Source organism: Anomaloglossus baeobatrachus, chromosome 5, assembly GCF_048569485.1.
Source record: "Anomaloglossus baeobatrachus isolate aAnoBae1 chromosome 5, aAnoBae1.hap1, whole genome shotgun sequence".
NCBI classification, from domain to species: domain Eukaryota; kingdom Metazoa; phylum Chordata; class Amphibia; order Anura; family Aromobatidae; genus Anomaloglossus; species Anomaloglossus baeobatrachus.
Window position 1 is genome coordinate 37,359,471 of NC_134357.1, and position 15,000 is coordinate 37,374,470.

A 15,000-nucleotide genomic window follows, 5' to 3' on the forward strand; every position below is an offset into this window, starting at 1 on the left:
GATTGACCCGTGTCGCACAACCGATGGGGGCGGGTACCCACACTGGAGATATCGGTACGATATCGCAGTGTGTAAAGCGGCCTTTAGTCTAGGAAGCATCAATCTAATATTAACCCTTTGTAGCCAGTGTAAAAATTGCAAGTTTTTCCCTTTTTATATAGGTATCAATATAAAAAGTAAAAATGCTTTGTTTTTTTTCTTCAAGAGATTTAGCATAAACAAATGATTGAAACAATAGGTAATTTTCTGATACGCTCCTCTTTAAAGTGGTTGTTTGCAAAAAGGTGCACTCTTGTTTCTAGGAAAATAGCGCCACTATTATCTGATGGCGGTATACGGTATTGCAGCATGCCCCAATTGCCATGAATTGGGCTGATCTGTCCATGTTTTGCAGCATTTTTGCAATAAATCTATAGGCCCTGCGGGTATTCTTAGGAAGGGCTATATGAGGACGTGCATTGAATCGGCTACGGTGGCGGAGGCCGCCGGTTGATGCCGTCACCGTCTCTCTTTGCTCGGCCTCATTACCCGTAATGTCCGCGTGCGGTTCTCTGTGCCGCTGCGCCCGCTCCTCCTTCCTTCTGTAGTGCAGGATAGCTCCGCTTTATTTAGTGTGGCGTTTTATGTCCTCCAGAATGCAGCTTTATTGCTCTTTTCTCTGCACAGCACATCAGAGAATAGCGGCTCCCCTGACAGACGGGAACCGCTTTCTTCTGCTAAAAGCAAGACGTCTGCTCCTCTGTACCGGCCCCGGTACATGTCACACCAAACATAAAGCCAAGGTGAGAAGCAAAGCCTGCACACCGCTGCCTGGCAATCCAGCTGACGCTGCGGGAGCACTGCTCATCCAGCGCATATATGTCCCATAATATGCGCACACGGAGGGATATAGGATATGCTCTTTGCAATTTTACCTTTTCCAAATGGACAGTTAAAGGGATTGTCCTGTTTGAGTAGCAAATCCTGATGGTATATTATATTTTATTCTCCATCTCCTGTAGGAAACGTTTTGGTTTTTTTTTGTTTTTTTTCTTCTCTGTTGTAGTTTGTCATTAGGACCGAAAATACTACAAAATTGAATTGGAGCAGCTCGGAGTAATTTATGTTTCTTTGTGTATATCGTCACTTTAGGTAACATTATTTCTCTCCATTATATGATGTATATTTTGCTTTTCCCCTATGCTATGGTGTCTCTTATACACAGACAGGAGGGATTCCTGCTCTCCTGTCTCCAGGTTGCTCATGTTCAGAAGTAGCGGCAGAATGGAAGTCATTATTCAACACTATAGAGCATCTGCTCTATCCTTCAAGCCACACATCTAAGCCCTCTTCACCTCATGCAGATTACAACTCAAAAATATCTCCAGGATCCGTGCCTCCCTTAACCAAGAATCAGCAAAAACATTAGTGCATGCCCTCATCATCTCCCGCCTCGACTACTGCAACCTCCTGCTCTCTGGCCTCCCTTCCAACACTCTTGCACCCCTCCAATCTATTCTAAACTCTGCGGCCCGCTTAATCCACCTCTCCCCTCGCTACTCCCCAGCCTCGCCACTCTGCCAATCCCTTCACTGGCTTCCCATTGCCCAACGACTCAAGTTCAAAACATTAACCATGACATACAAAACCATCCACAACCTGTCTCCTCCCTACATCTGTGACCTAGTCTCCCGGTACCTACCTGCACGCAACCTCAGATCCTCACAAGATCTCCTTCTCTACTCCCCTCTCATCTCCTCTTCCCACAATCGCGTACATGATTTCTCCTGTGCCTCCCCTATACTCTGGAACGCTCTGCCACAACACATCAGACTCTCGCCTACCATGAAAAGCTTCAAGAGGAACCTCAAGACCCACCTCTTCCAACAAGCCTACAACCTACAATAGCCCTCAGTCCAGTAGACCACTGCGCAACCATTTCTGTCCTCACCTATTATACTCTCACCCATTCCCTGTAGACTGTGAGCCCTCGCGGGCAGGGTCCTCTCTCCTCCTCGTGGGCAGGGTCCTCTCTCCTCCTCGCGGGCAGGGTCCTCTCTCCTCCTCGCGGGCAGGGTCCTCTCTCCTCCTCGCGGGCAGGGTCCTCTCTCCTCCTCCTCGTGGGCAGGGTCCTGTCTTCTCCTCGTGGGCAGGGTCCTGTCTTCTCCTCGTGGGCAGGGTCCTCTCTCCTCCTCGCGGGCAGGGTCCTCTCTCCTCCTTCGCGGGCAGGGTCCTCTCTCTCCTCCTTCGCGGGCAGGGTCCTCTCTCTCCTCCTTCGCGGGCAGGGTCCTCTCTCTCCTCCTTCGCGGGCAGGGTCCTCTCTCTCCTCCTTCGCGGGCAGGGTCCTCTCTCTCCTCCTTCGCGGGCAGGGTCCTCTCTCTCCTCCTTCGCGGGCAGGGTCCTCTCTCCTCCTGTACCAGTCTGTTTTGTACTGTTAATGATTGTTGTACGTATACCCTCTTTCACTTGTAAAGCGCCATGGAATTAATGGCGCAATAATAATAAATAATAATAATAATGAATCCAGCACTGGGATGAAACACTTAAAGAGGTATTCCACCCCCAAAAAAATAAACAGTTTATTCCCTAGCCACATAATAGGTCATAACTTGCTGATCAAAGGGGGCCTGAGAACGGAGCTCTGGATACTGAGCAGTGTAACAGTGAATCCCGCACTGGGATGAAATATTTAGGCTATGTGCGCACGTGTGCGTATTGCATGCAGTTACGCTGCGTTCTGCACCGCAGCGTAACTGCATGCGTCCTGCGTCCCCTGCACAGTCTATGGAGATTTTGCAGGAGCCGTGCGCACGTGGCGTATTATAATGCAGCGATTCGGTATTACAACCCCCCAAAATAAACAACTTATTCTCTATCTGCATAATAGGTTATAACTAGCTGATCCATGAGGGCCCCAGCTATGGAACCCCAAGAATGAGGCTTTGTAGCCCTTTTTTGAATAAATCGAAGGCACACATGCTCGGCCGCCACTCCAATCACTGTCAATTGGACTGCTGAAAATATCTGAACATTCTGCTTTCTCCGGCAATCCCATAGACAATGAATGGAGTGGAGGCTAAGCATGCACACACTCAGCTTTGTCCAAGACGATGGGGAATAAGCAACTGATTGCTGGGGGTCCGTCCATTGGTCCCTCCACCTGAGGTTGAGTTTATCTTCTAGCCTACAGTTGGAGAATAATTTTTTTTTTTTTTTTTTTTGAGGGGTCAATAACCCTTTAATAGAAATCGCCAGAACTGGACTGTGTGTCTCTTTTCACTATGCTCCTCCTTCCTCTCCCGGCTCCATAGACTTCAATAGGCAGCTGCAATCTGTTCCCTTAGTAAACTGGCAGTCTATCCTGTTTAGACCAAGATGGGTTTTAATAATTTTTCAGAATGAATGAAGCGTTTAGAGAAGTGGCTCATAAATGGAGAAAGAAATGTATTTCTGTGATGATATATTGCAAGGTTTCTTCTATTCACTTAGGATACTGCTTTATGCAGTTTGATATTACAGTGATTTTTTTTAAAGGTCTATTCCATCCAGTAGATAAATGCTATTTTAGAGGAGGACTTTGAATGGAAAAGCAAGGCGCATCCTCCACCTCCTATACTTTCAAACACCTCCAAGCTGTTATGTAGCTAAGGGATCGAGGATCAAGTTATATTCTGGCAGTCATTGGAGGTCCCCATGGTCAGGCCCTTAATAGCCTAACTTTTGTCTTCTATCCAGCTGGTACACGATGAAAAAATGCTTCTTACTAGAATATCCCTTTAAGGCCGTGTTCACACAATGCAGTTATGATGCATTTATACATTCTAAAAGCTGGATTCCCGCTCCAACTGCTGGGGTCAGCATGAACTCCAATCACGGCAGTAAGACCCCTCAGTGACATGATCAAAAGCCTGAGGAGCAGAACACTGTAAGGAGGGGATAATATGGAGGACACTGGGAACCAGCCTCTCTTCTTAGTGACATATACTGGGGAGAACTTGTAGAAACGTACAACATTTATTTACTGTATTAGGTATCTGTGTATTTCTATGCTGAATATGCAGCTAAAATGGAATAAAAAATAAAAACAAAAATGTAGAAGAAGTGTTAAAAAAATAACACACTTAAAAGGGAGTCTTTCAGGTGATTTTGTAGTACAATACTAATGTTATCTTTAAGGCTTAAGGAGATCTTTCAGGATCAGTAGCTTTTATAGCTGTACCTTATCCTGTTATCTTGTTGTAAGCTCCATAGAATTCAGTGTGATGTTGGAGTTAAGGCCCCGTCACACTAAGCAACATCGCTAGCAACATCGCTGCTAACGAACAACTTTTGTGACGTTGCTAGCGATGTTGCTGTGTGTGACATCCAGCAACAACCTGGCCCCTGCTGTGAGGTCGTTGGTTGTTGCTGAATGTCCTGGGCCATTTTTTAGTTGTTGCTGTCCCGCTGTGAAGCACAGATCGCTGTGTGTGACAGCGAGAGAGCAACAACTAAATGTGCAGGCAGCAGGAGGCGGCTTCTGCGGAGGCTGGTAACCAATGTAAACATCGTGTAACCAAGAAGCCCTGTCCTTGGTTACCCGATATTTACCTTTGTTACCAGCCTCCGCCGCTCTCACTGTCAGTGCCGGCTCCTGCTCTGTGCACATGTAGCTGCAGCACACATCGGGTAATTAACCCGATGTGTGCTGTAACTAGGAGAGCAAGGAGCCAGCGCTAAGCATTGTGCGCTGCTCCCTGCTCTGTGCACATGTAGCTGCAGCACACATCGGGTAATTAACCCGATGTGTGCTGTAACTAGGAGAGCAGGGAGCCAGCGCTAAGCATTGTGCGCTGCTCCCTGCTCTGTGCACATTTAGCTGCAGCACACATCGGGTAATTAACCCCATGTGTGCTGTAACTAGGAGAGCAGAGAGCCAGCGCTCAGTGTGCGCTGCTCCCTGCTCTCTGCACGTGCGGTGGTAACCAAGGTAAATATCGGGTTGGTTACCCGATATTTACCTTAGTTACCAAGCGCAGCATCTTCCACGCGGCGCTGGGGGCTTGTCACTGGTTGCTGGTGAGCTCACCAGCAACTTGTGTAGCGACGCTCCAGCGATCCCTGCCAGGTCAGGTTGCTGGTGGGATCGCTGGAGCGTCGCAGTGTGACATCTCACCAGCAACCTCCTAGCAACTTACCAGCGATCCCTATCGTTGTTGGGATCGCTGGTAAGTTGCTTAGTGTGACTGGACCTTTAGGCTATGTGCGCACGTTGCGTATTTGCATGCAGTTACGCTGCGATCTGCACCGCAGCGTAACTGCATGCGTCCTGCGTCCCCAGCACAATCTATGGAGATTGTGCAGGAGACGTGCGCACGTGGCGTATTAGAGCGCAGCGCTGCGGCTGCTGCCTGAAGCGCGCGTTCTAAGAAGTGACATATCACATTCCATGCGCTCTTCATGCAGTCCCCGCTCTGTCTATGGGAGGGGCTGCACTCAGAGCGCATGGAATCGGCTTTTTTTTTTCACTATGGACTGTTTCTACAGCGATTTGAAGCGCACGTGTGCTGTTCAAATCGCTGCAGAAATTTCTGCAGGGACAAACGCTACGTGCGCACATAGCCTTAGTCAAGTACTGTGGAACCTCGGTTTACGAGTAACTTAACCTTTGGCTCGAGCCGCGCGCTTTTTTTCACACTTGCGCAGATGTTCCCTATGTCAACTTTTTCTATTGCTTCTGTTTTCTATTTCTATAGCTCGTATTAACCACCATGTAGCGGAAATAATTATAAAAGGGCATATAGGTCTGGAGTGTAAAAGTAATTTATCTACAGTAGTTTCCAGAACTGAGTTTTACTCCATTAGTGTCCAGCTGTAATCCGTGGCTCTGACACCAGACATGCTTTTTACTTTTATATATATATATATATATATATATATATATATATATATATATAATGATATGATTTTTGTTGATTTTTTTTCTTTCTTTTCATTTTGGGACTTGAACCTGCTATTGTTTGATCATTTGCAATACAATACTGTGCTTCAATATTGCATTATATAGTAAACTATCTGTAGTACCCAGGCGTTGCCCAGGATAGTAACTGTCTCTCTGTCTCCGAGTTTGTCTGTCTGTGTCTGTCTGTATCAGTCTCTCTCTCTGTCTGTCTGTTTCGTTCCCCCGTCTGTCTGTCTGTCTCTTTCCCCCGTCTGTCTGTCTCGTTCCCCCGTCTGTCTGTCTGTCTCGTTCCCCCGTCTGTCTGTCTCGTTCCCCCGTCTGTCTGTCTCGTTCCCCCGTCTGTCTGTCTCGTTCCCCCGTCTGTCTGTCTCGTTCCCCCGTCTGTCTGTCTCGTTCCCCCATCTGTCTGTCTCGTTCCCCCGTCTGTCCATTTCTATCTTTCTGTCTCTATCCGTTTCCCCACCGACATCTTATTACCTCACACAGAAGCTTCTTATACTAACAATTTATTTTGTTCCTATAGCAACCAATCACAGCTCCTCTTAATAACCTAATAGCTCACAGCTCCATTGACTTTAATGAAGGCAGGTTTTTTGGAGAGTAACTGTAAAGCGCAGGGTTAAATTTTCCCGTCCAAACAGTCTATGACGTTCTGTTGTGAATGTCAGTTATGCTTTCGCTGCTGTGAGGCTCCCTCTTGTGGACAGGAATGGTTTGGACAGAGACCAGGTGTGCTGGAGCAATGGGCATTTTCATTGCTAACTCTCTGCCTATTTTAACCTTGGTCTGCTAGCAGTCTGAGCCGGTTGTCACTTGTTCTTTAGTTTACCAGCCTTCTCATCTTGCTCCAGACCACATCTACCCCAGATAAGTGCTTGGTTCTTTCTTATGTTGTTTTGTTCTTTTTGTTCTTATCTGGGTTTGTCATTTACTGTGGTTATTGTCAGTTCATTTGCTTTCAGGAATCTTCCCTCTCTGTTGCTTAGCTGGGAAGCTCCCTGCAGCTATGTTTGGAGTATTGCTCATATAAGTCCATATGTTTGTTGCCTCTTGAATTTGTAAGTTTTTCCTTTTTTTTCTGTTCATTGGTTTGACAAGAGCGCCTGATATAGGACGGAGTTCAGATCGTGCGATCTGAGGACTTTATGTGCTATCCGGTATTTGGATTTTTGTAGGCTTTTTTTCCTCTGGCCACCATCAGTCCCTTTCCTATCCTTTCCTATTTAGTCAATAGGGCCTCACCTTTGCTAATCCTATCATCCATCTGTGTATTGTGTTTTCCTATATCACCGTAGTCTTTGAATTTGGGGGGCTTCCTATACCTTTGCGGTCTATTTCTGAGGCAGAGAGCTATTCATCCTTCCTTCCTTTAGGATAACTAGTTCTCCGCCTGGGTTCGCGGTGCATAGGATGTTAATTCACCCCTCAGCTACTTCTAGTGTTGATGGTTAGTAAGGGGATGGCGGCCAGATTAGTTGCCAATGCTCTTGTCACCTTTTTTGCATATGATCTATCGTGATCTTCCATGGTTCCAGATCATAACAACGTTCCCTAAGTCACATGAGGCGTCTGTGCAAAATTTCGTGATTGTAAATGCGACGGTGCGGATTCCTTTAGTGGACATACATACATGCATACATACAGTGCATACATACAGTACATACATACACTCAGCTTTATATATTAGTTATCACAGTCTCCCATAAAGCCAAGGTAGCAACAACAGGGAGAAACCCAACAGCACCCTGAAAAGGGGTTGTCCATGCTTGTGGCTCAAGTCTGCAATCACTCTGTGACTGCAGGCTTGTGAATCCTCACAGCGCACATAGTGCACGCTGTCAGGATTCTTCAGTGGTGATGTGGCGCACGATATGACACACTGCAACACAAGGGTTACACCAGGGACACTTTAACAATGTTGGGACCTAACACTAGTGAGAGGATAGATGGGACACCTTCTTCACTCACCTGCAGCTGTGCCCTACTATCCAAGCCAATCCCTGTACAGGTTTTGCACCTGTCGCCAAACAGGATACCTGATTCCCTGGCAGACCCTGTATTAACCCTGGCTAGTGAGTTGGTAGGTGAGAGATGCTAGCTCCACCACTGCACTAATACAACACCAGGGAAAGGAAAGACAGACAGAGGGAAACGCATCAACAGACAGCTGCAGCCACACCAGCAACTTGCAGAGAGGCCTCCACCAGCTCCTTCCACCTCCAGGCCAAGCATCCAAATGAGTAAGTGAATAACTGGCACCCTCTACAGGGAGCAGAGGGTATATATAGGGACTGGAAGTGGTCCAACCCGGAAGCACCTGGGAAGGTAATGGAATTCTTGCTGGCAAGGAATACAGACATTAACCCTCTCCTCGCCAAAGAAAAGGGCATAGATTTAATGTGCCGAATCTCAAAGCAAAGAGACTCTGGCCCAGCACCTGTCACTAGCCTCTACAATAAAGAGATGACTGTGACAGGTGGCGCCGGAAGCAGACAGGCGATATGCATACTTCTCGCCACATTCCAGCTAGATGTGTCTGGCATCGCTCAATTCACTTGTATTAGGCAAAGCCACACACGTCTAGTTGGCACAAATCACATTCTTGCAGTCACATGGTTGCCAGCTTGTGGAGAATACTAGCAGCACAAGTTTACAGTGATATATAGAAACTGCAGACTTGAACCCAAAGTCTGGACAACCCCTTTAAATTCAACATTCGGATACTGAGAATGTCATTGTCATGACTCCACTGGTGATCTCTGGTTGTTGGTCAGTCTCCCTCTTGGTTGGACGTCAGCCTGTTTTGTGTTGGTCTAACTGCTGAAGGATCTATTGTCTTTCTGTCTTATTCTCTACCTTCCTCTTTCACTTCTATTCAGGTGTTTGCACTTTCTTGTTTGGTTTGCCTAATCACATTTTGGAAAGGGCTAGTTATACTCACTGCTCGCATGCCTCAGTTCTGGATGGATGGTTGTCTGAAGTCCCAGCTCCTTGGTTAAGGTTTTCTTACTGAGACATTGATATTCCCTGCAGTTTGTTTCTACGATTCCCTTCCCAGTTATCTCCTGTTTTGTATAATTTATGATTCTGAGGGTTTCCACATATTCTGTTGTTCTTTTCGGTTTCTTTATTCCTGTATGACTGTGTTTGCACATTCCTTGCCCTGGGTCTCACCATCTGGTTGTGTGCACTTCATTGTTATTGTTGTTTTTGTGTTATACTTGAGTTATAGCTTTGGGTGCAGGTATCATAGACTGGGGGCGCCATTACATCATCTTAGGGTGCCATTCTCTGCTGTTAGGCACGGACAAATCAGGGTCAGGTCTAGGGCCAGTACAGGGACCCATTGGATTTCTGGTTTTACATCTTTCCTGTTTTCTCCATCCACGTGAAAGTGTTAGGGTTCAGTCGTAACACACGAGTGATCCAAACAAGCCCGTCGTTGCTGTTAGAGGAAGGAAACAACAAAGCTGGCACCTGCCAAGTACAGAGCCATGCGCTCGAATTCTCTCCATGACCTGCTATTACATTGTGAAGAGGGAAAGGGTCAAAGGGGCTGTCTCACAAATTCAACGAATTTTGAAAAAAACTGATGCCGCTGGATCCACTTTTTTTTTTTTTCTCATCGACTTCTATTCGCGATGAATTGCGATGGATGGCCTCACGTTTCCTCCGTCGCTCAACGGATCCATCGAAAAATGTTTGTCCGTCGAATGGAGACCACGGCCAAAGTAACTTTTTTTTGTGTACGGCAAAATAATGGACAGCGACGGATCCGTCGCCATCCATCGTTTGGTAGATTGGAAGCCTATGGGCGCAGGATCTGTCGCCATCTCTCAAATGAGGGAATCTGGCGACGGGTTCCATTATTTTTAACTGAGCATGCTCCAATTATTATTTAGCCCCCAGCTAGTGGGATCTGTCGAAAAACTGATCTGTTGCATCAGTTTAGCCACAATCTGCGACAAATCTGTCGAGAAAACTGATTGTGACTGATGGCAAAAAACTGATGTGTGAAAGGGGCCTTACTGGGAGAAGGATCATCAAGCCACAAGTAAAGACCCCACCAAAGTAGGAGCTGCGCTTACAGAGCTGTTTTCTGTTGAAATGTCCTAAAATCCCTTTAAGTGCTTAGCTTTCACCTGTTTTAAATCACTAGCGGGGTGCAGTGGTCCTTAAATCTGCACTAGTGTACATTTGTGGTGCAGGATTTAGCAAGTTGGCCAAATGATTTTAGGATATACACATAAAATCCACCATGAAAAAAAGTTCTCTGTCTCAATTGTCCAATATTGTACATTTGATATATTAACGTCTGGCAACTAATGGTGCACTCTTTAAAAAATAAAAAGCATGCTGACCTAACTTTTTATTAGCATTCATCATTGTTTGCCGTAAATTTTAAAATATGACTTCTGATTTAGGAAATTTGAGACTGAGAACATATATATTTTTTTTCATTATTTTTTTTTTTAGGTTTTCAAGTTATAAAAAAAAATATTATATAAAAATTATATTATTATTATTATTATTATATTATATAAATTATATAAAAATATAATTATAAAAATTAATTATAATTATTAGTAATTATAAAAAAAATAGTGCTAACCTTTCTTGATTGTCTTTTCAAACTAAACTAAAATTAGTTAGAAAAAGCAAAAAATGTATTTGTATATAAAAAAAAAAATAGTGATATCACAACAACTATAAAGTAATAATTAACACTGGCACTAAAGGCTCAAAATACCCTGGTCCTTCTTCTCAGTATATAAAGGTTTTTAAGCAAAATTGTGGAAAAAAATAAATATTGAAATTGATTTTATATATATTTTTTTTTCCTTTCCCTACAAACAGATAAATTATCTCAGGACATGGAGGAAAAAATGGATCAGTGCCGACCTCGACATCGAAGACCCGATAAAGCCTTGTACGTTCCAAAGGCTAGGCGACCTCCAGCAGATGATGGGAACGTCAGCAGTGAAAACTCCACTGATTCTATAGAGTTTTCACCCAATAAAACTCCACATCGGTCCAGATACAGGAACCACAAGGGGAGTTGGGAATCTTTAGGCCGCGAGTATAGAGCCCATCAGGATGGGACATCCTCTAAATCACCCGTTCTAAAGAAGCAGTCTGAGCGCAGAGACCAAGGAGCTGATCTTGTCACGACGGAACAGGTTGAAAATGATTCCTTATGTGACACTTTTAATAACCTCAGCATCAATGAGAAATTGACGATGTCAAAACCGGATGAAAGACACTTGTCAGCTTCACGCAATGATTCCACTGACGCCGTTCACCATGGTTCTTCATCCAATGATCACCATGGTTCTTCCTCTGCTGTTCACCATGGTTCCTCCTCTGCTGTTCACCATGGTTCTTCTTCCAAAAAGACTGAATCTTTTTGTTCCTGGGCCACTGCTGCCAAGCATCACCAAGAAAAAAAGTGCAGCTATAGAAGAAGCTCATGTGATACCTGGGAAGAACGGGATAGGTACAGAAAGAAAGCTCAAGCCAAGGGAAAGTGTCAGTCTTCGAAGTCAGAAAGCTACGTAGACACTTTAAAAAGAAAACAGGGCATGTTCCAGCTCTGCTTAGAGAGCTTAGAGAAGTTATCCAGCAGCGCAGAGGACTTAAAAGAAGCCGTAACCATTGTATGTAATCAGTCCAATTTAGGTTTACCATCTAATACCGTAGATAACAGCTGGGGATGCAAAGTAGAGAATATAGACAGCACGACTGTACACCAAAGTGGCGGCTTATTCTCCGCCGTAGATAGTGCAGAAGTAATCTCTGTAAGTGACACTATTAAAGACCCATCTGGACTGCTCACAGTCTTAGAAAGCAGTGCCGATAACACGGGTAATGCACTCGTGTATGAAAGGCAAGAAAATATTACAGAGAGGAATTTAGATCCCTCTCCTGTTATAGCAGAGCATGTCTTACAGGAGGAGAACAGAGCCATTGTCCTCGCCATTGAGCCCTGCCGCGGAGCCGACTATAAAGCATGCCCGTGTGAAGGCGCCAGAGCTGGATTAGATAGCATGCATGCGCATGTATCGCCAGTGAATGGCAATACAGCTCAAGGTGTTAGCGAGACTGATAGGGAACTTGAGGCTGAGACGGTTGACGTGGGCCGTTATTTAGGTTCGTCCGGACTGGAGGGGAGGTGTAGCTCTGCAAACGTTATAGATCAGGGTAGTGAAGAGGTGCGGACTATGAGGGGTCAAGATGCGGAGCATCCACATGGTCTTGTGACTGTGGAGAATCCATCTGCGTTAGTAAATGCAGCTCCTAATGACACTGGAGCAGAGGGCATGGAGGTCATTGATCCTGCATTTACGAGCCATGAGGTTGTGGAGGAGTTGACCAGTTTGGATGGAGTGGACTCTGTTTCCGGAGGAGTGAATGCAGAGCCTCCTGAGGCTCCTTCAAAGCAACCAAGGCCTTGTCCGAAGGTGGATCCTGTTGAGCCGATTTTGTGCCCTAATACAGGCATGGTCTGTTTAGATGACCTAAACCAACCTAATTCATTGACTGACACGGACTTTGTCCTGAGAGGGCATCCAGACCCGGAGTCAGACCCTTGTGTGGCCTCTTTGGAAACCACTGATAAAGTGACTCCATGTGTAGCCAGCGCTACCGAGGAAGAGAGCTGGGATTCTCTCTTTAATGACGATGGCGAGTGTGTCGATCCACACCATATTCAAGAGGTAAAATGCTGATTGACTCCTTTTAAGAAGGACTCGTTCTTTCAGACTGTCGAAGTAAAATAAAGAAAATCTGCATTTATAACGGATATAAAACATACAATCCTCTGCTGCACCTCACATGGTTAAGGAGTTCAATGATCAGATTCTGTCTGTCTGGTGTCACCACTAGGGGGAGCTCACTGTATACATATTTATATATTAACCTCCATAATGAATCTGTCTTCAGTAGATTCATTAGCTTCCCCTAGAGGTGGCTGCAGACTAGCATAATTTTTATGGTCTTTCTTGAGTCACTTCTATAGTGTCCATTTTCTAAATGTGTCTGATACAGAAAAAGAAGTCAGAGTTGAAGTATTTATTTAATACATGGGAGTCCTCTTTTTATTCCCTTTTCTTTAGGGTAATGTAGTACATTTTGCATGTTTTACATCTGTGGTGCAGGGCATGATGAGCACAGTGCAGACTTTGCAGGTGGTTTGACCCAAATGGGTAAACCATAAAATTCTGAATGTCTACAGTCACCACTAGGAGGAGCCTACTATAGACATTGTAGGAGAGCTATAGAAATTTGCATGAATAGTGCTCCCCCAGTGGTAATTGTATAAATCTGTATGTAGTGAGCTCCCCCTGGTAGTGCCTGTAGAAATCCATGCGCAGTGAGCTCCACCTGGTGGTGGCTTTGGACATCTGTAGGTGGTGAGCTTACTTTATTAGTGGCTGTAGAAATATGTATGCTCTATGCTCCCCCTTGTAGTGTCTGTAGTAACCTGTATGTAGTGAGCTCTCCCTAGTGGTGGCTGTAAAAATCTATGTAGAGAGCTCCCCCTAGAGGTGACTGTAGAAATGTGTAGATAGTGGTCAACCTTGAAGTGGCTGTAGATATCTGTATGCAGTAAACTCCTCCATGGTGACTATAAATCTGTAGGCAGTGAATTCCTCCCTATAGGTGGCTGTAGAATTTTGTAGTAATCTGTATATAGTGAGCTCCCCCTAGTGGTGGCTGTAGAAATCTGTATACAGTGAGCTCCACCTGGTGGTGGCTTTAAACATCTGTAGGTAGTGAGCTCATCCTATTAGTGGCTGTAGAAATCTGTATGCTATAAGCTTTCCCTAGTGGCTGTAGAAATCTGTAGTAATCTGTATACAGTGAGCTCCCCCTAGTGGTGGCTGTAGTAATCTGTATGTAGTGAGCTCCCCCTAATGGTGACTGTAGAAATTTGTATGCAGTGAGCTCCCCCTAATGGTGACTGTAGAAATCTGTATGCAATGTGCTCCCTGTAATGGTGACTGTAGAAATTTGTATGCAGTGAGCTCTCCCTAATGGTGACTGTAGAAATCTGTATGCAATGTGCTCCCCCAAATGGTGGCTGTAGAAATGTGTATGCAGTGAGCTCCCCCTAATGGTGACTGTAGAAATCTGTATGCAGTGTGCTCCCCCTAATGGTGACTGTAGAAATATGTATGCAGTGAGCTCCCCCTAATGGTGACTGTAGAAATCTGTATGCAGTGTGCTCCCCCTAATGGTGACTGTAGAAATCTGCATGCAGTGAGCTCCCCCTAATGGTGACTGTAGAAATCTGCATGCAGTGAGCTCCCCCTAATGGTGACTGTAGAAATCTGTATGCAGTGAGCTCCCCCTAATGGTGACTGTAGAAATCTGTATGCAGTGTGCGCCCCCTAATGGTGACTGTAGAAATCATCTGTATGCAGTGAGCTCCCCCTAATGGTGACTGTAGAAATCTGTATGCAGTATGCTCCCCCTAATGATGGCTGTAGAAACCTGTATGGATTGCTCTCCCCCTAGTGGTGGCTGTAGTAATCTATATGGAGTGAGCTCCCCCTTGTGGTAACTACTGATAGAATTATTTTTTTTATTTATTTATTTTTTTAAATTCTTTATTTAACATTTTAGAATACAATTAAAGTGAAAGATTTGGAACATTGAATTAGAAATGTTGAATCTGTCTCACAGAAGCTCGTTACCTGCTTAAATGTACAATACTTAATGCGAGTGATTTCCTACTATATGATGAATATATGACAGCGCCTCTTGCCTTTCTTTTAGCTATCATTGAGTGATGGAGATCACGACAGCCCCAAGAAGTCCAGATATAACTACTACGACTATGAGCCTAGTGAGCCGGATATAGATGATCTACAACTGTCACATGTGATTGAGATCTATGGCTTTCCTGCAGAATTTAAGACCGAAGATTTACTCCGCGCATTTGCCAGTTACCAGTGAGTCCTGTCCGCTCAGGTTACGCTTTAGATTTGGTGTTTCACTTTGTGCAATTGATCATTCATTTTGTATTTTTATTTATTTTTATTATTTATTTTGTTTTAGGGTTTTTTGTTTTGTTT

At 44.9% G+C, this 15,000-nt stretch overlaps 1 protein-coding gene across 4 annotated transcripts in view; it reads left to right on the forward strand.

Moving 5' to 3' along the window:
• Positions 1-15,000, forward strand: part of R3HCC1L (R3H domain and coiled-coil containing 1 like) — a 94,108-nt gene that overhangs the window by 22,182 nt on the left and 56,926 nt on the right. For all 4 annotated transcript variants that reach the window (XM_075352234.1, XM_075352237.1, XM_075352235.1 and 1 more), the window contains 2 exons: positions 10,778-12,636; positions 14,702-14,877. In XM_075352234.1, the coding sequence (XP_075208349.1) occupies positions 10,778-12,636; positions 14,702-14,877 (2,035 nt within the window). The remainder of the gene's footprint in view (positions 1-10,777; positions 12,637-14,701; positions 14,878-15,000) is intronic.